Here is a 27,280-nt window from a genome sequence, read left to right as displayed (position 1 = left end):
TGCCACACTGGGCTATACATGTGTAGATACTAGGTGCTTCAGCCCACAGACACACAGAGCCATACAGCCATTTATCCCATAATGCTGAGAAATACTGCGTCCTGTATGTGCCATAACTTGAAACAGGCTGAAAGTACATCTTTATGTCAATACAATGAACTGCAGCAATGGGGGCCCCATCAGATGTCTGGAAGGGTCAGCAGGCACACTACAACTATCACAAGTCCCACCCTAGATGCTACCAGGCACATGCTACTTGAGCTACAAGAACTTTGCTAGATTAGGAAACCAGCAGACTTGCACACCCCAACACCGGTCCCTCTTGTTTTCTTCTGTGCCAAATCCTGTCCTGGAAGTTATGAGATTAAGCATCTAATCTCAAAAAAAGGTTTCTTAACATTTCACATCTCTTTTGGGTCACTATACTGCAATATATTTCAATGACATGCTCAGAAAAATGCATTTCCTCCTCTTTAAAAAAAAAAAAGTAATGCATGTTGACAGCTTTCAAATTTCTGCATATTTTTTTACTTCCTCTTAAAAAATACAAATGAATGATTAAAGTTTGAAAGTTACAAAAGAAAAAGACTAATGTACTTTGCCAAGTTCTATATGCCCATCAATAAAGAAAAGAATAGAGAAATTACCTATTGGACTGGTTTTCCTGGACAAATGGGTAGCAGGTAATCAGATAACTGGGAATTGGTGTTGGCTCGACCCCCGAAACATTTCCATTAGCATTCGGGAGAGCCATAGGGAGCACAAATGCATCCAGATTCTTCTTCTGGGGAATAAATGGCTCTACTTCAGCGGAAAGTTTGACATTCTTCAAAGAGAAAACAGGAATGGATTACATATCAACAACCAACCAATACAAATTCAGCAGTTCTAAAGACTCTATAGACAGTACTCAAGAACATGTAGAAGAAATGGCAATGTCAACTTAAAGTAAGCAAATAACCAGTAAACAAGGAAGGACTTATCAAAAGTCACAAATTCCAGTGAAATCATTTCTTTTGCAGTCGAGCTGTTAGAATAATCAAGATTATAAGGAAGTCATATCTCAGATCTAAAAATACCGTAGCAATCTAGTTTCTCAGACCAAACAGTATTTTCTGCTAATTTTGTAAGGAGGAAAAGTCATTCAACATAAATTCTGAAGAAAAATTACATTTTTTTGAATAGTTGAGAAAGTAAGTCTATTTCTGACCATTGCAGGAAATTAAGTTTCATATCATTAAACTACAATGAAGGGAAATGTCTAAGATGAATCAAAAACATAAGGGAAAAATTATGCTTTCATAGTTAAACTTGGAGGGAAAAAAAAAAAAAAATCAGAGTAACCTTTCCCGGTAGATACCCAAACACTAATGTGACCCTAACATTGACTTCCATGTCAGCCTCCTTGGTTCCTGTGTATCTTTCTTATGATACAGTTCCAGAAAATTAAAGGCCATATAAAACTACCCTCTGAGAAAATACACACATGGAAAATATTATTAAGAAAACGAGCTCTGTAACAATGAGGACAGGAACATGCTCTTAAGAAAGAGTGGGCTGCAACTGGGAAGAGGTCCCTGGGGAGCTTGGGGATCCCTGGGAAGTTTTGTATCTTAGAGGGACTTATAAGCCATCCAACTTGTTATCAAGTTGTACATCGATTTTAGTAATTTTACGCACATATTATATTTAACAAATTTAAGTTTCTGAAACATATATATGTATACATATACACATACACACACACACACACACACACACACACACACACATATATGGTAGGCACAGTGACTCATTTCTGTAATCTTAGCCTTCATAAGGCTGGAGCAGGACTGCCAAGAACCTGAGAGCAGCCTGGGCTAAATAGTGAGTCTATGTCAGAAGGGATAGAACAAGACCTTATCTCCCAAAAGGGGGAAGAGGCAACTGGGGGCCTAATCGAATTGGTAGAGTAACTTTCTAGCATGCACAAAGCCTTGGATTTAATTCCTAGCACCGCATAAATCAGGCATGGTGTGCTGGCTTGGAATCCCAATACTCAAGAGGTAAAAAGTCAGGAGAATCAAGTTCAAAGTCATCCATCCTCTGCTACATAGAATTCAATGCCAACCTTGCCTCGAAAACAAAAATAGAATAAAAAAATAAAAAAGCAAGAAAAAAACAAAAAGTATGGCATAGTCTTCAAAATCAGAATTCTAACCCTGCAAATTTATAATCTAAAAAATACTGATGACCTTTTTATTAAAACAAAGTTGGTGAAATGCAAATCAGTATTTCAACCACTCAAAACAATTACCTAGCTGGCAGTGTCAGAACACATATTTAACCCCAGCACTTAGGAGGCAGAGGCAGGCAGATCTCTGTGAATTCAAGACCAGCATGGACAGCCAGGACAGCTAGGGCTACACAGAGAAACCCTGTCTCCAAAAAAAAAAAAAAAAAAAAACCGCCTAACTAGGACATTTTCCTACTAAAGTCATTATGATGACATTTAATAAAAGAACAAATGTATGAAAGTTTAAAGAGAAGGCTTAATGGACAGCTTTTACTCAGAAAAGCCAAATGATCCATCAACAGTCTAGGGTATAGATGAGAAGTGCTTGTTAATAGTGGGAGACAGGTCTGCACTACAAGCAATATTCACTTTGTTCCTCCCTCCTACCCCATTGAACTGTGGAGTCTGCATTTACACTATAAACCAAATCTGAAGGAGCAAGAACACCTACTTGTGAACTATGGATGATTTCCTGAAATGCAACTCAGGCAAAACATCTTCAAGTGTTAGGGAGATGGCAATTCTTACTCATTAAAACTGAACACTGATATACAATATACCAGTAAATGACTTACTTGGGAACAGAGGCTGACTTCCAACAGTGCAGAAAATAAAAGCTCGTTTTATATAGTTTATACGCATGCACAAAGTGGGAGAAATCCTATTTTAATTACACTAAAAAGCAATTTTTAGGATTTCTTGTAAAAATCAGAATTCTTCTAAACATTGAAGAACTCTGAAGAGTTGAAAACTCTAAGCTAATACTTATTAGTTTTTTATCAAGGAATAAGACTGCATTGAAGAAACTATAATGAAAAAAGGAATCATAGTAATTAACTATCATTTTAAAATAAAATTTTCTTAACTCTTTCCCCGTATCCCTTCCACCAAATAACACCTCATCAAAATCAAAACAACCTAATCAATTACTTTGGTAAGAAATTCAAATTCTTGTTCTGATCAAAAGTTGTAACAAACTTCTACACACAGCTTAATTTGTATTTTACATTTTACTTAAACATGTGTTATGACCTCAGGTAACTTGTTCATTAATGTATGGCTTCTTAAGCTGATGTGTACACACAGGCACAGGCACAAACACACAAACACACACACAGGCACACATGGACATGAATACATCCTTGAAGACTAAGGCTTGTACTGGTTTTTACTCTAAGTGAGATTCTAGATACCAAAGTTCAACAATAAAATTCACAAACATTGAAATGATCCTTTGTTTTAGCAAAGTGAGAGTGAGAGAGAGGCCACTATGGTCAACAGCTGCAAAGACAGAAGATGTCACCAGAAGGAACAGACTGACAAGCTTTCTCTACAGTTTCACTTTACATGTTTTCCAAAGTTGTTCACTGTGATTTTGAAGCCTTCAGTTATCCACCACACATCTGAACACACAGCCCAAAAAGCAATGCTGAGTGCAAATAATCCTTTAAAGTTCAAATGTCAAAATATAAATTTTGTCAATTTTTAATTAGTATAGAAATTTTTGAAATTTTTGAAAATATTTTAGTAGCTAAATTTTACTGCCTTTTTTTAAAAGTGTCTCACTATTTCCAAGTTAGCCTTGAACTCATGATCCTCCTGCCTCCTGCCTCTCCCCCTAATAGGAGTACCACGTCTAGCTCATGATCTGTATATTTATATAGACATATTTTTAAAGGTTTCTTTCATGTTCAATTATATGTATGTATGACTTTACGTGTCGATGTAGGTAAGTAAAGTAAACAGGTTTTGTGGCCAGAGGGGTAGAGTCCTGGGGAGCTACAGTTCCAGGTGACTGTGAGCAACCTATGTAGGTGTGGAAATTGAATTTGGGTCCACTGTCAAGTCCTATGCTCTCTTAACCACTAAGCCATCTTTCCAGCCCCTCATAATCTATATTTTGAGAAACTAAATCTCAAACAGTAAGGGAACTGTTACCTTACTATAAAGATATGCAAACTGTGCTAGAGAGATGGTTCGGCAGTTAATCCAGATTCCATTCTCAGCACCTACATGTAGGCTCGTCAGTAACTCCAATTCTAGAGGATCCAATGTCCTCTTCTGGTCCCCACAGGCACCAGGCATGCCCATGTGCATAGACATGCAAGCAGCAAGAACACACATTACACAAAATAAAATAATAAAAAATATAAAGTAACAGAAATAGTATAACCATTGTCGTATTAACGTCTGCTTCAAAAACCCAACACCGTGGCAAAACTATCTTTTACAAGTAATTTCAGAATTCCCTAAATTAATTTTTAAAAAAATCTGATTAATTCTGTCTGTGAAAATATGCATTCCACTCATTTTTAATTTTGAAGATATTAAAGCAAATGTCAATAATAAAATGGCATTTATACAAATAATCTAGAAAACCAAATGTGTTATCAGAACATAGAAGTATAAAGTTTCCTCCAGAGCATTCCTTAGCCATGCTCTGGGGTCACAGAGTGCCTAGAGGATGACCACACTGGCACAAGCTGGGCCAAGTGGGAACACAGGCAGAGATAGCACCCAAAAACACATCGAAGCAGAGCATGCATTCTGAATTCCTCAGAGAAGCCTCCAGGAGAATGCAAATAATCTCCCAGATTAAGCAACAGACAAGTGACACCCACCTAAAATCAAAACCGAAGCAGAACATAATGAGACCTTCTCCCACAGTGAAACTTCAGAGTATGTGCCACACACCCACAGGAAGGGACGGTGGAAGCCTCCACACTCAGTGTTAAGGTGAAAATGCATCAAACAGTAGGTGCTTTTTACACCCCCTGGTACAGATATAATAAGTGCCTTCAAGGGGACATGAGTGAAGCCAGATAGCTGCTGGCTGCACTGTCTCTTAAGTAAAGCACTTGTCAAGATAAACTGCAACTGTCAGTGTTCAAGGCTTCAGAGCACACTGAGGAAATGAGCAAGGGATTTACAGAGAGTAACAACTTACCTCCCGACCCACACACTTTTCCACAGGACTATTAAAGCCTGTTTAAAACTTGACAGTGGCCAGGCGTTGGGGGCACTCGCCTTTAATCCCAGCACTTGGGAGGCAGAGGCAGGTGGATCTCTGTGAGTTCAAGGCCAGCCTAGTCTACAGAGCTAGTTCTAGGACAACAGGCTCCAAAGCTACAGAGAAACCCTGTGAAAAACTGAAAAAAAAAAAAAAAAAAAAGAAAAACATAAAAAACTTGATAGTCTTTTCTTAAAATCAACAACAAAAAGCACCTTTTTACTTGTATAATTTTCATATATCTAATTTATTACTTTCTGCTCTTACATTTATTTTCTTTTTCGCTTTAAGTTTCTCCCAACCTCTTGCCTTGGATGAATAATTTCATTTTCCTTTTAAACTTTGTAACACACAGAGTATTCATGACTACACATCTGTTGCAGAGCACTTCAGTCACATTTCATAGGTTTTACATGTGATATGCAGTTATACTTTCCCAATAGTCTATCTTTTTTTTTTTGTCTCTGACCTTTAATACAGTTAATACTTTTCTAATTGCTTCTCATTCTGGTTTTTTTTTTTTTGTTTGTTTTTTTTTTTTTTTTTGTTTTTTTTTTTTTTTTGTTTTTGTTTTTGTTTTAATTTTGGGGTTGAAATGTCTTTTTAAATTTACAAAAGTTTTCTCAAAATGAACATACTCCCTAAAAGTGTTATTTAGCCTACTGGTGGTAACACATGCCTTTAATCCCAACACTTGGGAGGCAGAGGTAGAAGGATTTCTATGAGTTCAAGGCCAGCATGGTCTACAGAGAGAGTTCCAGGATGTCACATTAAAAAAAAAAAAAAAAAAAAAAGTCAGTTGTGTGACTATATAATAAAGGTTTTATAGTAACACTTAAAATACAGTTGTTCCTCACTGTCCAAGGCAGGTTACCAGATCCTCACTATAGACCTGACAGTCCATGGATGCTCAGATCTTGGAGGGAGTGTGGCATTTACACTCGGGCCATTCATACTCTCCAGTGTACTGTTTACCCATTTCCCTACTGCTTACAACAGCTGGAAAATCCTAGGGTTATGTTAAGTATTTATCTCTTACACTGTGTTGTTTAGGGCACAACAAGGACACAAACCTGCTCATGTTTAGTAGAGACTGAACTTAGACTCAAAGGTTAGAACCTGCAGGTGTGGAAAACTGACAATGCATTTAGTTTTGAGTGCTGGCATTAGCTAAACAGTTAAAACAATTATATACTTGCATTATATTACTTTAAGTTCATGTGTGTATGTGATGTGTACATGGGGTGTGGAGAGGAAACTTTCAGAAACTGGTCCTTCCTTTCTCCCTGGGTTCCAGGTTGTCAGACTTGGTGGCAAGTACTTTTACCAACTGAGCTATTTCACCAGCCCAGTTTTACATTCTTATTTGTGACAAAACTGCATGAAGCCACATTCATTGCATTTGTTTTTCTAGGAATGAAAGAAGCAAATAATCAGTGGTTTTTATAGACTATTTTAGAGTACTGTGACACTATAAAACAGCCTGTAAATGTCAAGGTTCCTGTCACTTCTACGATATGCTTTAATTTAAAAATTCCAAAACAATCCTAGATTTCCTAAAAATAGAGACACCGAATTTTTATAAACAAATGAACCCCATGATTTATTACTCACACCTCTTTATACAAGATTTATGATGATGTTGATGATGAAGAAAAAAAATGAGGCCATGGAGACAGCTTTATCAGTAAAGTACTTGTGAGAGACTGAAGACTTGAGTTTAGATGGGGGGGTGGGTAGTGCAGAGGTAGGTAGGGGCATGTGAGCCCACTGCTGAGAGGCAAAGGTAGGAGAAAGAATCCCTGAGGCTTGCTGGCAAACCGGCCAGCCAGTCAGTCTAGCTGCAACAGTGAGCTCTGGGTTCAGTGAGACACGTCATAAAGGTGAGGAGTCATTGATGAAGATATCTGCCCAACTTTGACCTCTGACCTCTACATGTTTATGCATACTATGCAATTTTTTTCCCCAATGCATCATACCAAGTAAAAACTGTTCTTGTAACAGCTACCTCTGGCAGTTAAAATTGAGCTACATGTTTTGACTTAATAGCTCTCCAGTTGTAAGATGATTTCAGTTATTACAATGAGGGCTATCCATCTAGCATTATATTACCAATGACTTACTTCCTAGAACATATACAAGGCTTGTCTGTTTATAAAGCCAGCTTGTGTAAATGGCAACTTAAAAGTCTATGGAAAGAATGCCTTCAGACACAAATGTTTAAATCTGTTATTCTTGTTAAGTCCTCCAAGGATTTATTAATTAGGCTAACTTGAAAATGCAACAAGTCTATTACTGAGTACAATTAAAAGATAAAAACAAACTTATGTAAACTGCTAAGCACCAGTTAATGCTGTAGGAATTTTCAGAAATTCTAAATGTAAGCCAGCACTGGTTTAAAAGGAAAAAAACAAAACATTTGGAGGGTGGTGGGAATCTAATACTTCTTGAGGATTTTTGCCTACTTAAATGCTCTTTAGTAGGTCTCCCAGGACAGACTAGGCTGAGGCAAGAGATATTGGAAGGTGGAAAAACACCTTTAATAGAAAATAATTTACATGGTTTTCTTGTTTGTTTGTTTGGGGTTGTTTTTTTTTTTTTTTTTTTTTTTTTTCCCTAGCTCTTAGATTCCCATAGGTTTTGCAGATGGTGGAGTTTGTGGGATGACAGAGGAGGACACTCGCTAAGCAGCTTGGTATACTTGCTCTTAAGATAATCACATGTAGAGAGCTATGCTAAATGTTACCATCTAAATAGGTAATTACACTCCCTGTTTCCTCTAAGATGAAAGGAGTTCTGAGTATATACATTACTGGTTCAGAGTGTCCCACCCTTTCATCAGAGTTGCACATGCAAGGAAATTTCCTTTTCTTTTGTCAAAGTTTGAAATCTCCCATTTCTTTCAGAATTACTTTCAAAAATGTTTTCATTAAATATACTATAAGCTGTAACAGAATACTCTGGGCCACAGGGAAGCATGTATTTACCAAGAAGCACTGCATCCATTTTCCTCTAATACTTTGTGCTCCTTAATAAAAAGAGTTATATTCTCACAAAGCTTTTCTTTCCTTTTTAAAGTCTGTGTGGCAAGGCCCTGTGGAAAGTGCTGAGGCAGGAAGATCGCTCCTAAGAGATCTAGACTAGGACGGACACTATAACAAGTCTCAACAACAACAGAAATGACAAAGTGTACAAAACTAGAAAGTTGTGTTTTGGCTTGAAAAGAGTGTAATTCAAAATCAAAACTGTCATTTGCTACATAAAAACATATACAGGGATTTTGGGAATGGCGTCTCGTTTCTTCGAGTTAATAAACTATTTGCAAAACTAACAGGCAGGTCACCAGTGTTTCTTCTCCCTTCAACTATGTGACTAACTGACCAAGGCTTTGGATGAGGAGAACTGACAGTAAACAAAAATCAGAATCAAATTAAGTCATTTCCAGAGTAGCTGTAACAACTTGGGGGAGGAGGAAGCATGACACTATTCTTTTAAGTTTTTTTTTTTTTTTTTTTTTTTTTTTTTTTTCACATTGTCACTAGCCCTTCCTCCCAGCATTACCAGCAAGAATTTGATGCAATCAAAAACTAAAAAGACCACTAATGGAACTATTGTGCGAATACGAACAAGGGCTCAAGAGGAACTCTTGCTCCTTTTCAAAAAGGAGATTTGCAAAATAACTAGCTAGGAAAACAAGGGAGAAGGCAGGAAAGGAATACACTCCAGACCGCTGCAAGAACGACGTTTGCCTCCGCTGAGCACACACCGGCCCCGGTCCACCTCCCCCGGCCTTCTAGCCGAGACGGCCTGGCTCGCCCGGAGGCCCGAGAGCGGCCCCGGCACTCGCGTACCTGCTCGGCCGGCGCTCGGTCCATGGCGCCGGCGGCGGGCGCCGGCTCTAGTCGGTGTGCGCAGCGCCGCGGGCCGCTTTCTCCATGGCCCCCCGCTCGGTCTCGCCGGGTCCGGTCCTCTCTGCACCGCCGGCCGGACGCCGACTCGGCTACGCCACTGGCCCGGGAGGCGGCTCCAGCTCGCAGCGGTGGAGGCGGTGGCCGCCCCGGGGAGGGATCATCTGGGACGGAAGCCGAGCGGGGCCGAAAGGGCGGAGGCGCAGTAGGAAATGGAGGTGCTCAGGGGCGGGACGAGGAGCATCCCGAGTGGGGGCGTCTGGAGGACGGCCAAGGCCAGGGACACAGCTTGTTTGAGAGTCGAGTTCACTCCTCCTGGAACTGTTTACGACTCTGTTGAGTTTGCTGGGACCTCGCAGTCTCTTCAAGAGCCAGAGAACGACTTGGGATATTGGAAGGGTTTGTAGCTGCTCGCTAGTCATGTGATCCTGCCAGGACTCCAAAAGAATGAAAACAACAGTCTTGCTATGAGAAAAGTGCACAAATAAATTGCATACACAAAGTAGTCGTGGCAAAGAAGCCCCGTTTAAAAGCTCCACAAATTATTATTGTATTGTTCGGGTTCAGAATCACGTCTAGCCTCAATTCCAGGTTGATTTTGCCCATCTCAAAACTTTGTGCTGAGAATCTGCATAACTACCCTAGAAGTGATCTACTTTTCTGCCTTCCCCCTGTGCTTATGGATTGCTCCTTGTAATCTTCAGGTCATCAACTCCTTCAAGGCAGGGTCAGCCTTGAAACTGGACGCTACTGTTAGATTCCCTCTGGGGATTTGGGCACAGTCTCCAACACACACAAGCTCTCCAGAAGAGTTCTGGCTTGATAAAGTGAATCAGCTGAATTATATATACCTCAGTGAAGAAAGAGAGTAGGGTTAACTGCTGTGTAAGTCACTGGTGAGGGGATCAATGTCTGGAAAAGGGAAAGAGAAGTCTAAGAAATTTGCTTTGTCATCATGGTTAGTCAAGCCTAGAAATTGCCCTTTTGTTTATTCCAGGTTATTGGTCTGGTTTTACTTGAAGCCTCCAAGGAGAGGCTGGTCTATGAAGGTCCTAACTGTGCTAAGGTGGGTGCTGTACTTTTGCCAGCTTAAAAGAGCTGTATTATGTCAACAAGATGTCTGAAGGCTAGTATGCACACAACATGATGGAGAAATATTTATGTACATGGAGATTTTCATGCATTTGGTTTTACTCTTTGGCCATATACACACGTTTATTTAAACTGCACACACATTTGTGTTAGAAATATGCCAGTTGTGTACTGTTAGGTCCTTTAGAGTCTGTTACATACTGCTGTTCAGGTTTCAATGAGTGCAGAAGGAATTTAAGGTTGTTCTACAAAATGAAGCTATTTATATGGGGTAGTTACATAAGTTAGCAGATGTTCATCCTCCATTCCAACAGAAAGACGAAAGGAACCGTGTCCCTTCTGGTAGTCGTTAGCTTCGAGACACCCCCACCCCAACCTGAGTAAAAAGTCATAAATGTACTATAGTATTTGAGGTTTTTCCCCTTCTCCCAAGGATCTGGAAGAGAAAATTTAAATACAGAATCTCTATCCCCCCATTATGTGATTTTTGTGACTGAAATTGTTCTGGTTGAGAATCTTCTAAATCCAATATTTATGTAAATTATAAGAATTATAGAAACAAGAAGTGTCGCTGTCATATTAATTTACTGGAATCCCAAAAAAAGGTGGCTCTGGCTATTAAAAAAATGTAAATCTATGATGGAAACAAAGAAATTTAAAGAACTATTTTAAGATGATACAAATGAACTACTTTATTTAGCAACAAATGTTAATATTGTCAATGTGTCAAGTACACTGCCTGTCACTGGAAGTACAGCAGTTAATGAGACATAGTGAGGACAAAGGCCATATTTGTTTAATGGGCAAGACACACACACAACAAGTAATTCCAAAGAAAATGTATCTTGACAAAGAAACCCAGTAGGAACAGGGATTGAAACCAGAGAAGGTGGATCTGAAAGAACAAATTCTGAAACGACCAGGCAAGCACTGTAATGTTGAAGAGGTTGCTGTTGTAAGCAGAATGCAAGTTCAAGGGCTGCCAAGGCTAGATAGATAGATGGGTTGCTAGGGATATAGTTCAGTGGTAGACTGCATGCCTAGCATGTACAAGGACCTGGGTTCAACCCCAGCAGGGCACCAATACATGCACACACATACACACACACACACACAAACACGAAGGGGGTGTGGCAAGCCCTCTGAGGAGTTGAGAGGGTGCAGGATACAAAAACCACTGGAAGAAATTGGACTGCTATGGAAGTAGAGACAGTCCACTGTGTTGAAGGAGAGGTAGAAAAGATACATTATGGCTAGAGTAACATTGAAGGGACATGTCCTAATAGCTTTTCATTTCTCCTTGAAATAGGATACAATGTAGAAACATATTTAAGATGTGGGCATAATTAGGAGTACTTGCCAACATAAAACAAACTCAATGCTATATTTTTAAGCTTTTTGTGTCATTTTGGGGTTTTTTTTGGCATTTTTTTGTCTTACAGGTATTTTGATTATTATTTTGATTTTCCTTTTGTGGGTTTTTTGTTTCTTTGGGGTTTGTTTGCTTGTTTATCTCTCTTTTTTTTTTTCCTTGAAAGAGAGACAGACCGTGAAGTTGGATGTGTAGGGAAGTGGGATGGATCTTGGAGGAGTTGGGGGAGGGAAAAACATGGCAAAAATATATTCTTGAAAATTTTTTAAATTAAAAATAAAATAATAAATTAATATATTTTTAAGATGTGTACATGTCATCAGATGTAAATTTTACAACAAAGGAGTGAAGTAGAAACCAAATCTAGTTTTAACAAATGTACACACCATTGTAACCCAATCCCTTTTGGTTTTTCAAAACAGGCTGTCCTGGAACTCACTCTGTAGTGAAATTTGAGACAGGACTTCTTTGTGTAGCCTTGGTTGTCCTGGAATTAGGTCTGTAGTGAGGCTGGCCTCAAACTCAGAGATTCCCCTGCCTCTGCCTCCCAAGTGCTGGGATTATAGAGGTATAAAATACTATGGCTTTATTGTTTCCAGTGGTTTTTAAAAATTCTCTATTTCTATAAAGAACTGGTTTATTTATAGTTTCATTGTTTAAAATGTTTAGTCTGATGAGAGTGCTCAGAAGCTGAAAGTATCTCCCAAGCCTGACACCTGAGTCCCAGCCCAAGAGCTCACAATAGGAGAACCAGCTACAAGGTTGTTTACACACACACACACACACACACAGAGAGAGAGAGAGAGAGAGAGAGAGAGAGAGAGAGAGAGAGAGAGAGAGAGAGAGAGAGAGAGAATAAATAGTACCAGCAGGGTTTGGACCTGAGGGCAAGAACTCTGGAACTGATTTACACCCCTAGGAGAGAACCTCTGGGGCAAATGATCTGGCAGCCTGACAGAATAAGCCATAAAATCAGGCCAGCATCTCTGAGAAGGCTCACCATACCTTTGACTTTATTTCCTACCTCCCTCCCTCTTCCCCACCCCTCATTTGGCACTAGCAGACTGACCTCCAGAATGAATTGTGAGCATATTCACTCCTGAGACTCTGTCCTGGTCTTGCTGTGAAGACTAGCATGAGCAATTTAGTGAGACCCTGTTTCAAGATAAAAAGTCAAACAAAGGCTTTAATGCTAGAACACATGGCCAAGATCCTGGGTTCGGTTCCTAGTACCACAAAACAAACCACAGTAAAATAGCATTGCCTCATGGACAAAACTAGAAAAAGCCACCCTGAGGAATGTCCTTCTATATGCTGTGAATATATGTTTCTCTTATTAATTGATGAATAAATGTGTTTTGGCCAATGGACAGGCAGGATTTAACCAGGTGGGAAATCCAAACAAGGATAGAGAAAGGCTGAGTCAAGGAGATGCCATGTAGCTACTGAGGAAGCAAGCCACCCAGGCATTCTCCGGCATGCCAAGACCACGTGGAGATACATAGATTAATAGAAATGTGTTAATTATTAAGAGAGAGCTAGACAATAAGAAGCCTGAGCACGCTATGTGTTTATTTGGAACTAAATAGCTGCTGGACCCAGCAAGACAGAAACTTCCAGCAACAGTAACCCAGACCCAGAAAGACAAATATAATATGTATTCACTCATAAGTAGACATAAAGCAAAGGACAACCAGACTACAGGACACGACCCCAAAGAACCTAAGTAACAAAGAGGACCGAAGGAGGGATCCACCTAGGAAGGGGAAAAAGGACAAGATATCCTAAGTAAACTGGGAGCATGAGGAGCAAGGGGGAAAGATGGAAGGGGAAAGGGAAGGAGGGAAGGGGAATAGGGAAAAGTGTATAGCTCAATAAAAGAAAAATGGTGAAAAAAATAGCATTACCTCTCATTTATGGCCTTTTCTGTGTGGCTCTTAGCGCTACTATAATGCATTACATCTTACCATTTGGTGTACTGACCATCAATTTCCATGGAAGCTCCGTGAAGACAAGGGTTTTGGGTTTTGATTGCTGAGTATTTAGGTTTTGTTCACTGCTGGATAGTTCTTGTGCTCAAATCACCATCAAGCACACAACAGGCCGTGAACATATACTCACAGTAGCTATTGTAAGTAGAAGTTCTGAGTGACTGAGTGACCCTAGTGACTGGATTCATTAAATATGCCTTAGTCTAAAAGCCTCAGCAGTAGTCTTGGTTAAACATGTACTCTTATCTCCTTGTCTTCATGCAGTGCTTCCTATTTATCTGGCCCCTCCCAGATTGAAAATTATTTCATCTATTTCCTGGACTCAGCCTGAAATTTCCCCCAGCTTGTGCCAAGCCTGAAAGAGTCTGCCTTAAAACTCCCCTCGCTTGTGCCACATCCTGCCCTAAATTATTTGTGTACTGTGTACAATTATCTGTGCAATTGTTTTCTTCCCTGAGTACATACTCCTTGATAACAGGGTTACTTAATAACGTTTGTCCAATGAATGCATGAGCTCGCATTTACAGCTGACTCAGAGTCAGCAGAAGCAAAGAAGAGGGGCAACTAAATGATGGGCTTTAATGGAATCCCTTAACTCCTTTGATCTATAAATTGTATGTGGATTTTAAAAAGCAGAAGATAATAAAACCCTCCAAATGACTTGTGGACGTAAGGTCAGCTACACAATAGCCAAGTGATGTTGCGCAGGTAGCCGAGATTTGAAAAGGAATCATTTGCCATGTAAACGGACTCCAGAATCAGAGTTTTTAAAAATTAGTCAGAGCATTTATTTTTATTGCAGTGAGTTCTTCTGGTCAGGCTGATTAAAAGCAGGAAATAACTTGCAAGGTTTATGACAGGATATGGTAATGGTTTGAATGAGAATAGCTCCCATAGGCTCATATGTTTGAAAACTTGGTCCTCAGTTGTGGAACTGTTAGAAGGTCCTCAGTTGGTGGAACTGTTTGGAAAGGTGTCTTAGTTAGGGTTACTATTGTAATGAAACTGCATGGGCAAAAACAAGTTGTGGAGGAAAGGGTTTATTTGGCCTACACTTCCACATCACAGCTCATCACTGAAGGAAGCCAGAGCAGGAAGCTGGAGACAGGAGCTGATACAGAGGCAATGAAGACATACTGCTTACTGACTTCTCTCCATGGCGTTTCTCAGCCTGCTTTCTTATAGAATCCAGGACCCAGAGGCACCATCAGCCACAATAGACTGGGCCTTCAATCACTAATTAAGAAAATGCCTTACTGTGGTGCTGCTGCTGAGGACAATGTCTAGGTCCATGGTCCTCCTGCATCCGGGGAATTTGATTGTCCATGGCCCATGTTAACCACGTAAGGCCTTTTGGATGTCCATGGTTTGTGCTACTGCCTGAAGCCATGTTGATGTCTATGAGCCAGGCTGTGGTAGAGGGCTGTTTTAATGTCCATAGTCTTTACTGCCACCAGAGACCATGCTGAGCTCTGTAGCATGTGCTGATGCTGGAAATCATGTGGATGTCCCTGGACTGCGCTCCTGCTGACTACAAAGGGCGAGGAAGCTACTTTTGCAGTGATATCATTGACTGCAGACTCACAGTTGAGAAAGTTATGGAAGGCCTTTATGACAATCCCTACTCCCCCACCTTCCCCAAAAGTAACAGCCTAGAAGGAAACCATTGAAGAGAATTCTTAAAAAACTGTGATAAGAATGCTAAAATGTAGCCCTCCACATCAGATGACTTCTGACAGGGGTGTGAGTGGGGGCAGGTTGGGTAGGGATTGTCACAGACTCTGTTTTCTTTAAGGGATGGCCACTGGGAGCTTGACCATGCTCCAGTGAGTACATGAGCAACACAAATTGGACCTGTGTGTGTGTGTGTGTGTGTGTTTATTCTTTTTTGCAGGAGGGAGGTCACAAGGGTAGATCATGGGTCTGGGAACACTGGGAAGTAAGTGTGAATGGGGTGCATGATACAAAATTCCCAAATTAAAAAGAAAAAAATATGTTGGGCGAAAAAAGAAAAAGCCCTACAGTCTTGCTGGCTTACAACCGCATTTTCTGAAAGCATTTTCTCAATTGAGGTTCCCTTCTCTCAGATGACTATAGCTTGTGTCAGCATAGAAGGTTTAGTAGGTGTGGCTGAGTTTGAGGAGGTGGGGGGTGAGGGGTGGGGAAGAAGGGGGTAGGGGGAGTATTTGAAGTTTCAAAAGATTCATACTAACTCTCCCTCCCTCCTCCCCTTATCCCCTTCTCTCTCTCTCTCTCTCTCTTTGGGTCTCAAGATATGAATTCTCAGATAGTGTTCTAGCACTTTCTCTGCCTGCCATGATGATCATGGACTCCAACCCCCTGAAACCACATACCCCAAATAAATGCTTTCTTTGATAAGTTGTCTTGAACATAGTGTCTCATTACAACAATAGATAGTAACCAACACATGAGGCTTCAGATTATTTTCATGAGGTATTGCAAGACTTGGTCCTTCTTCAGAGGATACTCCTGTGACATGGAGGACAACAAATCTCTGATAGTTTCTCTTTGGAAGTGCTTTGTGACCTGATTGGGAAAATCTCTGTCGGCTCAGTGTTTCTTTACCCTGCCTTTACAAACTTTTGTAAATAAATAAGCATCCTAGAATCTTCAAGCCAGGAACTCATATTGGCAGCTCCCCAGACCTATATTCTCTCTGGAACGTCTTTTCTAAACTAGCAGAAACTTGGCCTCTATGTGGACCACTTCTGCGCGCCCCTTCTTGTATCACTGGGTTTCCCTGAAGCCTCTCAGCAACTACTGAGCAAACCAGGAACACCAGACATGGAGGAAACGTAAGAAATGTCACTTCAATAACCAAAAGTGATGGAGATGACGCTTCTGAAAAAAAAAAAAAATGTTCCTGTTCCAAATCGACAAAATTCAGGTTTTTATTTTCTTGAGCTTTAAGTGTTTTTGCATAAATAAGATCAAAGCAATAAGAACGATCAAAGAATAAGAACAATAATAGATGAGAATCACCCACATCTTGTCTTTCTAACATACAGAAAAGTTTTCATAGTTTCTGTTTTTCTGAATGCATTGACAGCAAATGGCCAGTTTTAAACAATTAATGTGCAGGCACTTTGACCTACTGTGCAACACCCTGAAAATAGGGTAGAAGGAAATTGTTAGTTTCAGCACTAGAACTTGATTGGACCGCATCTGGGAGCTAGGGAAGAACCTAAAACAGACTAGGGGAATCTAGTCTTGTGACCGATCCCAAAGTGTGCCACACACCCAGCTCCTCAGGCCCAGAGTTCCAGCACTGTCCCCAAAAAGAACAGGGTTTCCACCTGATTAAAGGGCAACTGGAGTCTTCATGAGGACAGTTGTGTCTAGTCCCCACCCCCTGCCAACATGATCTGGATCTGGGCTCTCATCATGTGTGTTTGGAGAAAAATGACAATCATACAAACTTCTAAAACTGCTTTAAAAATACCCAGATAGTGTCAAAACTCCCATCCACAATAAAAGTCAACAAGAAATTCCAGCTGCTTCTGAACCCTCAGTATCCCCTCCTAGTCCTCCCACAATTGTCAGGCTGATGCCTAAGGAAGAATCTCCGCCAGTGATCCTTCCTTGCTTCTCCTGGCTGCCCTGTGCTGCCCTGTTGCTTCACTGTAACAGGTAACACAGGAGTCATTCATTTATCCAGCTGGCCAAGAGCTCTCTAGACTTGCAACTGGGCCAAGTTATAACAGGTTGCAAAACACAGGCTTTGAACTGGTCGAGATTTCTAGAGATGCAATAGGAGCTGCAACCTCTGGTGGTCAAGACTAATGGCTGGCAAGACTGCACTTGCCTCTTACTGGCAGCAGCAGTGTTCAGTGCTGAGGCCTTTGCAGAAAAGTGTCTCATTTAACCTTCACGACAAACTCTGAGGTAGGAATCATTGCCTGTCCCCTACCCACCACATCCCCACCCCACCTCAGAAGGACACAGCTGTATATCTTGATTACCAACTCCTTGAGTAGTTGGTAAATGGCAAGGCTTAACTGGAAAACAGGGTCGGTGTGTGTTTGCCTTGGACTCAGGAGATGGACAAGCCTCCTAAACCCTGTGCCTGTCACCCCGTCTACTCACACCCGAGGACATGTTGGCCAGAACTGCCTTAGCATGATAAATAACCTCAAGTCAATGACAGGACCAGACTTAGACAAAAAGAGGAAGTAAGGCTCTAGGGGAAAGGTCCTTCTAGCACTGGTCAAACTCCTCCGTGGCATGAGGAAATGGCTTTGGATGGCCAGTTAACTGGGGACAGAGAGGAATGCAGCAGTTTCAGCAAAGCTTCGTGAGAGGCGAAATCCAGAGATCTGGGTGTTAAGAATACGGCCTGACAGGACGAGGTGACTCACCCATGTAGTCCTAGGACTTGGGAGGCTAAGGCAAGAGGATCATAGTGAGTTTGAGTCCAGCCTGAACTACAGAGAGTGAGACCTTGTCTCCAACGACTCCATTAAAAAAAAAAAAAAAAAAAAAAAAAAAAAAAAGCAACTGTCTGTGGTCTCCTTTGCAGAGAATAACTCAGTAACTGTGTCTGTTCTAAAGGAGGGGGAAAGATGAAGGACAAGGATTGGACAGAAAAGAAAACAAACAAAAAGGAGAAATGAATGTCAAGTGGAACAAAAACAAAAAAGAAAGGGTGTAGGTACCGCTGGGCTGGTGTGAAGCTGCCGGTTATGTAGACAGTGTACTTGCTCCCTGCCTGCTGCTCGCTGGACACCTGGGCCGTCAACAGGAATGAAGTGGGTGAGGGAGGAGCTTCCTGACAGAGCCTATCTCACACACAGACTTCCTGCAGATCCAGTATCCCAGTTTCTTTCCCCCTCGTCCTCATCCACTCTGCCTCTCTTTAAACCACATGCCCATCGTTCATTCTCTCCTACTCAGTTTTCCCACTCATATTTGGCAGCCTGTCCATCTAATGTGTTTACTTTGCTACGTGCTAGGAATGTATGACAAACACGTTAAATCTAAAATGTCCACAGATTGCTCACTGGAGCCAGAGCTCAGAGGCCAAAACCTGACAGCATTGCAGCACTCCTATGGTGCAAAGGTCCCAAGCCTTTTCCCATGGCAACCTTCCACGAGTAAGAGAGCAGGAAAGGTACAGGCATGACATCAGGATGTGGTCCAGGCTACTACTCCATTTCTCCTTAGATCCCAGTTTTTGTTTTTAATTTTGTGTTCCTGCATGGTATGTCGTTATAATTTGCTTGGATTTGGCTTCAGAAATGTAAAAACATTCTTCTCTCTGCTCCGGGTATTGTTCTAAGGGCAAATCCAGATAGGAAAGGTGTGGTGCTGTTCCACAGTGTGGATTCTAGACGAGGAAAGGCCACTCTGAAAGAGCATGCTATTGAAATGCTGCTGGATGGATGCCCAGATCTCATGCCATCAGGTCACATCACCTGACATCAGACGATCTGCATGACTCATAGGCCACTGAGACCCAAACATTGCATCACACTAGGGAGTTAACCACACATCTTTGGATACTAAGAGGATAGATAAGTAGGTGAATGGGTGTATCTAACAGCACAGCAGGACATTTCAACGACCGACCAGCTCAGATGCCTTTAACACAACAACATCCACGTGGTTGACTTTGCCAAAGACCTTTGTAGAAAGCCTTCCGAAAAGGAGTATAAGGGCCTGGCTGTAGCTGCTAACTGAAAGAAAGTGACAGCAGATTTTCAAAGCATTTCCTTCAACACTGGGAGTTTATGACCAGATTTGCTCTGTTTGGCCTCTGGACCTGAGTCTCGTCTGTTTGTCACCTCTTATTACAAGTTTATTGCTCACCAACTGGACCCATCATCACACTCATTCATTTAAGAAATAGACAAGTACATTTTTTTTTGCAACTATAAGCACACAGAGAGTTTGTTTATTAAGTCTGTTGTATACTACCATGGACTCTATCTTCAGGTCATTGATAACAAGCTTAGACTTAAAGAAAGCCACACTGGAAACTTGAGTCTTGTCACACCACGACCTGCTCGGGTAGAGGAACTTGGCCCTGTGTAAACTGGAAATGATTACTGTACTGACTTCTCAGGCTTACTGTGAGAATTGGGTGAGTTAATCCCCCAAGAGTGAGAAAATATATGAAATACAGCCTCCACCTGATACGTGGGAACACTGGTTATGAATAATAACATCATTAATTTAGAGTTCATTGGAAAAGAGAGTTTTGAACTGTAGGCTCAACACAAATAAGACACATGAAATGTGACCTGTGAAGGTCCTCCAGTTCTTTGACCTCCCTTTAGTGTATATCTCCATGGAGTTCAAGGCTACCAGTGGCTTTTTGTTTGTTTTGTGTTTTGAGACAGGGTTTCTCTGTGCAGCCCTGGCTATCCTGAAACTTGATCTATGGACCAAGTTGGCCTGGAATCTGCCTGCCTCTGCCTCCTGAGTGCTGGAATCAAAGGTGTGTGCCACCACTGCCTGGTTGTCAGTGTTTTTAAAAGTGATGCATGTGGGACGTGCTCTGGCTTTAGGACATTTACAGTGTTGCCCAATAATTGTCTTTTCCTGTTTCTAGAAAATTCTCCCTTCCTCCAAAGGAAACCCCATTCACTCAGCCTTGCTCTCCATCCCGCCTTTCTGTAGTCTCAGCAACCACTAGGCTGCTTCCTCTCTCTGGGGATTTACCCTTTCAGGATATTTCATATAAGCAGGATCAAGTAATGCCTGACCTTTCAAGCTCTGTTTTCTCTCACTTGGAGTTATTTGTTATTGAAGACAAAATGGCAGATTCCCAAAAGAACCTCATGCCATTATCCCAACATTTCTGACAGCCTTGGAATTTTCCAGTGCTTGCTAGGGAGAACCTGGTCTCTAGGATGCCATATTCTGCCCTCTGTTAATGGGTTGCTTGAATCAGCAGGGGGTGAATTCTTGGGAAACCAGAAGGAAATCCTAAATCATTTCAACAGTATCAAATGTCTGAGACAAAGAATACCCTCAGCATCTGGCTTGGCAATCATGCAGTTCAGCCCTATCATTTCATGGAGAAAGAGTCTGACATTCAGTACTGTATTCTTTGGCTAGTAAAACATACACAAACCTTGACACACTTACTTTTAATAATTCTTCCTATGAAGGTATAAAATATTCTACTACCTAATGAGAGACACAGACTCTTGTTTCAAGGGAAAGAGACAAATGATCAGACACATTAAAATAAGATGTAGCGTGCTGACAGGAGGGTCTCTGAGTTTGAGGCCAGCCTGGTCTACAAAGGAAGCCCAGGGCTGCATACAGAGAAAGCCTATACATAAAGTAAGTAAATAAGATGTAAAAAGTTCTGTGGCTGAATTACACACAGGGTCTGCTGTAGCCTGTGCGACTCTACACTGTCCCCTGACAATCTGAGGAGGGGACATCTTAGACACACGTTCTACCAAAGGCTAACCTAGTGCATTTTTATTAGAAAACGAATTGTATGCCTCACGAAGCAGTGTCTTTCAGACAGTTAAACATTTGTTGATATGACATCTTGAGCTAATTTTAATTATCATTAAGAAAAAAAGAAGTACTGAGAACACAGGGCTTCTTTGTGCCCAAGGTTTACTGTTTTGTCATTGATTGCCAGTTGGTGCCAATGTCCAGATTATACCTAGAGAGGCCCTTGGGTCCCCTGGAACTGGAGTCACAAACAGTTGTGAGATCCCATGTAGATGCCAGAATCAAACCTGGGTCCTCTGGAAGAGCAGCCAGTATTCTTTTTTATATTAATTTATTTTTGATATTCCAATCCTAGTTCCCCTTCCCTTCTGTCCTCCTATTCCCCCTACTTCCTTCCTCCACCTCCCACCTGTTCCTCGGAGAGGGTAAGGCCTCCTCTAGGAAGTCTACTAAGTCTGTCCCATCATCTAGTTGAGACAGGCCCAAGGCACCTCTCCACCCTCACACCCTGTGTCTCGGCTGAGCAAGGTATCTTTCCATATCGAATGGCAGTCAGTATTCTTAACCACTGTGCCATCCCTCCAGCCCCTCCTCCTTCCTCTTTTGAGACAAGAACTTCTCACTCATCTTGTATTCATAGCTGACTGACAATTTACTATGTACATCAGACTGGCCTGAAGCTTGTGGCAATCCTCCTGCCTCTGCCCTCTGGCTCCTGAATACTGGGGTTTCATATACCACCATTCCCTGGCTGGAATAACCAGCCTTCCATCTTTCCTTCTTTCGTTCCTTCCTTCTTAAGAAATTCATTGTTTTAAGTGGTTTCTGAGGATCCGAACTTCTGTCTAACGTTTGCATGGCAAACACTTTATCTACTTAGTTGAGTCTCTAGCCCTCCACCTCATTCTATTTTTTTTTTTTTTACTACATGTAGTTTTTTATTTTATATGTGTGGATATTTTGCCTGCATGCATGAGTACCAAGCATGAACCTGGTGCCCCTAGAGGGGGGAAAAAAAGAGGGTGTTGGATCCCCCAGGACTACAGATAGCTGTGAGCCATTATGTGGGAGCTAGGAATCTAACTGGGTCCCCTGGAAGAGCAAGCCAGTGCTCTTAACCATTAACTCATCTCTCTAGTTCCCTTGGATAATGTTTCTTATCATGGGACCAGAATATCCTTGCTGGTGGCATTTCCCCCCTGTTTCCCTTGGCCAAATGTTAGCAATTTAAACTAATCAGCATCAGTACTTGGGAGGCAGAGGCAGGAAGATTCTATGTAGCCTGAGCTACATAGAATGCTGGTTATTTACTGAAAACTGGGCAAACACCCAGTAAGTATATTCCGTTATTTCTTTTCTGTCTCAGGCCTCTGTCCCAGTCATTATTCTGCCCCCGATATCTGCAGCACACAATGTTGTCCCCAGTTAGAACCAGTCCTGGCTGAGGATTAGCTGACAACTGGTGGTAGCCCAAGTTCTCCAGTGTTATGAGCCCATCCATCCATTCCCACAATGCTACATACACAAGCCTCTAAGCACGCTCTAACTCATTCCTCAGAGATTCACGGCTGGGGAAGAGGGGTTTTCCTTTCCCCTGTCATTTGTGATTCTGACATCGGCTTCTGCCTAATCATCCATGCGTAGTCTGGGTCTCACCTTCCATGGTGTTTCTTTTCTGTGCCGCATCAACCTCAAATAGATACAGCTGTTCCCATGTCTTCCTTAAATACTATTGACAAAGCAATATCAAAATACTAGGATGCCTGCCAGGTGTTGGGGGTGCATGGCTTTGATCCCAGCACTCGGGAAGCAGAGGCAGGTGGATCTCTGTGAGTTCAAGGCCAGCCTGATCTACAGAGCGAGTGCCAGGACAGGCTCCAAAACAATACAGAGAAACCCTGTCTCAAAAAAACAAAAAAACAAACAAAAAACAAAAAACAAAAAAAAAAAACAAAAACAAAAACAAAAAAAACCTAGGATGCAACAGCAAGGACTCTGCTGTGACAATGTAAAGCAAATCAGTTTGTTCCAAAGTTCCCTTGACCATGATTCTTCTTTCATTTTGGCTCCGGCCTCTTCTTTCTCTTCTAGTATTTTCCTGAGAAAGCAAACATTATCCCTTTTTATTAATGAGCAGAGCTCAGTTCCTTTTACTTCTACATAGAACTCAAATCCTGCAGCACTTTTTATTTATTGTGGAAACCTCCTAAACAGTGGCTGTTTGCTCCCAAAGGACCATGCACCTGCAGAGACATTAGAACTGACTTTTACAGGCTGGAGGAGGCATGCCACTCCATAATAGACTTTTTGCTTAGCATGTGCCTGTTCCCTGGTTCTAGAAAAAAAAAAATCAACCAGCCAACCAACCAACAAACAAAAACTTATGTTGGAAAGGATCAAATTACTAGGCAGCCAGAGTACAATCCCCCATCCAGGAGTGTTCGTATCACCTGGAACTTTGTGAACTTGAACCTTGAACCCCACTACAGACTTCTTGGTGCTGAAGCTATCTGGTAATCACTCTAGTGCATGCTTACTGGATGAAGGAATGGGTTGGTGGACTGCTGCCGGGGCCACAGCTCCCTCTGGGTTTGTCATAGGCCAGGTTCTGGAACTCAAGCTTTTTGACCACACACACCCTCAGCTAAGACTGTGGCCCCACTTTGTTCCCAAGTCTCATTTGCTTTGAAGGGCATCCCTGTGCAGACATTTCAGCATATACCTTTGCTTGTTCCTTCCTACTAGAAGATGCTTGCCGGTTAGACAGTGTCAGCTGAGCTGAGCTGAGCACCGGAAGACATCTGTGCCGCTCCCCTGCCCACTCCTCTCCCTGGCCCAGCTCTCCACTTATTGCCCCTCCCCTACTCCATTTGCACCTTACATGTGCTTTCTCCACCTTTCTAGTGTTTCACCTTTCTAGTGTTTCACCCCATATAACAACACACGGATAAATGCTAGAAAATAGGATCTACATGTATCAAGAAGAGACAGTGTTTGCTTTTCTGGGCCTGGGTTACCTCATTTTAACATTCTAGTTTCCAGTTTCATCCTCTTTCTTGAAAATTTTATTTTTCTTTGCAGCTGAATAAAATTGCATCATGCATTTGCACTATATTTTCATTTTCATCTACCTGTTGGTAGATGAATCTAGGTTGGCTTCATTTGCTATCTGTTGTGAATTCAGTGGCAATATATGAATGTGCAAGTATTTCTATGGCAGGATATGGAGCCCTTTAGATACATGGTGGTGTGGTTGGATCATATGGTAGTTCTATTTATCTTAGTCACCGCTCTATTGCTGTGAAAAAGACACCATGACAAAGATAACTCTTATAAAAGAAAGCATTTAATTGGAGGCGTGTTTACAGTTTTAGAGGGTTAGTCCATGGTCATTATTGGTGGAGCATTAGCTGAGAGCTTTATATCCTGATCCACAGGTAGGAGAGGGAGAGGGAGAGAGAGAAAGAGAGAGAGAGAGAGAGAGAGAGAGAGAGAGAGAGAGAGAGAGAGAGAACAATCATGAGGCTAGGCCTGATGTAGGATTTGAAAACTTGCAATCCACCCCCAGTAACACTTCCTCCAACACTTCCTCCATATCTGTTAATTCTTCCCAAACAGTTCCACTAACTGGGGACTGAACATTCAAACCTACCAGCTTATGGGGGCCATTCTCATTTCCTTTGGGTTTTTTTTTTTTTTTCCTTCTTCTTTTCTTCAAGACAGGGTTTCTCTGTGTAACAATCCTAGCTTTTCTGGAACTTATTTTGTAGGCCAGGCTGTCCTCAGACTCAGAAATTTGCCTGCCTCTGCCGCTCAAGTGCTGGAATTTGTCTGGCCCACCACACTATTTTTAGGTGTTTGAGAGACCTGCACATTGATTTCCATGGTGACTGCAAAAGTTTACATACCAACAATGTACAAAGTTTCCTCTTTCCCCCACATGCTTGCTAGCATTCATTGTTTATTTTCTTGATGATAGTCATTCTGAATGGGGTGAGATGGAATCTCAAAGTAGTTTTAATTTGAATTTAACTGATAGTGATGTTGGACAATTTAAACACGTGTTAGTCATTTGTGGTTTTTCTTCTGAGAGCTGTCTGTTCAGTTTATTGGCCTGTTTATTGTGAAAGCCTCTAGGATCTGCTTCACGTTCATCTGGATCAGTGTCATAGTAAGTAAGAGAAACCTCGGCTGACAGTGAGTGGCACTGGGTGAATGTGGGAGGGAGCACAGGTTCTCCTTGGTCTTTAGAGCTTCACACACAGGGAACCATTGGCATGTACTCTATTGTAGCTCTGGCCTCGTTCATGTGTGTGTTGATGTGTTATAGTTTCATTCCTATGGGAACAGCATCCCATGGTACAGCTTCACCATAATTTGCTCATTCACTCATCTTTGATAGTTGTTAGATTGTTTGTAGTTCAGAGCTATCACAAATAGAGATACTTCTTCATGACAAGCCTTTGTATTGACTGATGCCTTTGTTCCTTAGTTAAAATTTTTTTTTTGGGTGGGGAAACACCTAAGTAATATGGTAGGTGTGTTTGTATATATTAATTTAGAAAGAAACTTCTAGGCATGGCTCATAGTTTCCTGTAGAAGTTGCAGTTGGTGGCCACTCTCACAACCATCCGATTGTCCATGCCTCCTCTGCATTTCCTTTCCTGCTGTCCCAGCATCCTTTGCAACTGTGGCCAGTACACATGGCTCCAACTGTCTGTGAGGGCTTGGAAAGAAGTCAGTTGGGAATGAGAGGTTAGGGTGGGGATAAGAAAAGGGTTCCTTGGTTTCCCCTGATGGTGCTTGCCTCTGTGGCAGAGGAGGATGCCCAGGAATGCAAGGAACATCCCCACTCCCAGCTTACCCCCTCCATCTACATTAAGTTGGGGGGGCCCAGCACACTGAAGTTCCTGACATGCTCTTTGTCCAGAGCAGAGAGTGCCTTTTCCTAAAGATCCTCTGGCAGGTCCTCTTTCCTGAACTGCATGAGTGGCTGGATGGAGGAACACATGCTCTGAGACTTCCATTCACATGTCTAAAGACAATACAGACTCAGCTCCAGGACATGAGGCTTGTCCAGAAAAGGCTAAAGGCAAAAGGGTAGATCTACTGTGACACGAGAGAGTGCAGCAGACATTTTAAGAGCAGGAGTCATCACACAGAGTGCTAAGAGTATGGGGGAAGGGTTCTAAGGGAGCTTTCTGCACTCACCATTCAACTTGGCTGTGAACTTGAACAATAAAGGGCAATGTCAAGATGCTAAACACACCCTATGCAATGGACCAATCTGACCCTCATTTGCCTCCTAGGTGTTAGGTTTGAGTAAATGTGGCTATGACAAAATCATTCTCATCTTTGAAGAGGCAGACATTAAACAGATAGTTATACAATTATACAAATAAGTACTGCTATCTTTTATTCACCATTTAAAATGTGCTATTGGTCATGGGGTCTGCTGTGAGCAGATGAGGCTCGAAGTGGGACCGTGTAACAGGAATAGTTAACTCCTAAAAAGACCCTTAAAAGGCTGGAAGGATCAAAGAGAACAGCGTGCCCAGAACCCGGAGGCAGACCTGAGAGCAGGTACAGGCTAGCCAGGCTTGTTGCAGCACAATGAGCTTTGATAAGCCTGGGGGAGGTAAGCAGAGGGCAGATTGCACAGGGCTTAATGCCAAGTGCAGGGCTGGAGGCTGTGTCCTAACAGTGGGAACCACTGAAGGATTTTAACTAGGACGAATTTGAGTTTTAAAAAAAAAATGCTCTCCCTGGTTGCTATGTAAGAGAATAGATCTGAAGGATAGATTTGAAGGGCCAGTCTGAAAGTGGCTCGAACGGGAAGTTGTGAAATAGGCCAGGTAAAGTCACTGTAAGGCACTTAGCTACTTCAATGACCTTGAGCCATGCAGCCAGCAGATGCAGAAAGAGGGGACACAGGGGACAGAGTGGGGGGTGTGAACGGACAGCCAAGATAGCTCAATGCTACGTAACACTTTCTAAATCACCATGCTTATAATGATGGTAGCTTATAATAAAGTAGAGCAGCCCCAATAGTAATTATTTCCGAGCACTGGGCACTTGCAAGGCCACCATCACCTGTTCTTTATGTGGATGATTTTATCTCATTCTTATTCTAGTTGTTCTATTGCTTTGTAATAAACCACCCCAAAACACAGTGCTTAAAACAACTACAGC

At 41.8% G+C, this 27,280-nt stretch overlaps 1 protein-coding gene across 1 annotated transcript in view; it reads right to left on the bottom strand.

Moving 5' to 3' along the window:
- Window positions 1-9,360, bottom strand: part of Secisbp2l (SECIS binding protein 2 like) — a 52,573-nt gene extending 43,213 nt beyond the window's left edge. Inside the window, exons 1-2 of the mRNA XM_051183499.1 lie at window positions 9,137-9,360; window positions 648-826 (exon numbers count right to left, since the gene is read on the bottom strand). Of these exons, the coding sequence (XP_051039456.1) occupies window positions 648-826; window positions 9,137-9,160 (203 nt within the window). The 5' untranslated portion in view covers window positions 9,161-9,360. The remainder of the gene's footprint in view (window positions 1-647; window positions 827-9,136) is intronic.
- Between the last annotated feature and the right edge of the window lie 17,920 nt (window positions 9,361-27,280).

This window comes from Phodopus roborovskii, unplaced genomic scaffold (assembly GCF_943737965.1).
Source record: "Phodopus roborovskii unplaced genomic scaffold, PHOROB, whole genome shotgun sequence".
Lineage (NCBI taxonomy): Eukaryota > Metazoa > Chordata > Mammalia > Rodentia > Cricetidae > Phodopus > Phodopus roborovskii.
The sequence above is the reverse complement of the archived record's forward strand: the minus strand, read 5'-3'. Positions and strand labels throughout refer to the sequence as shown.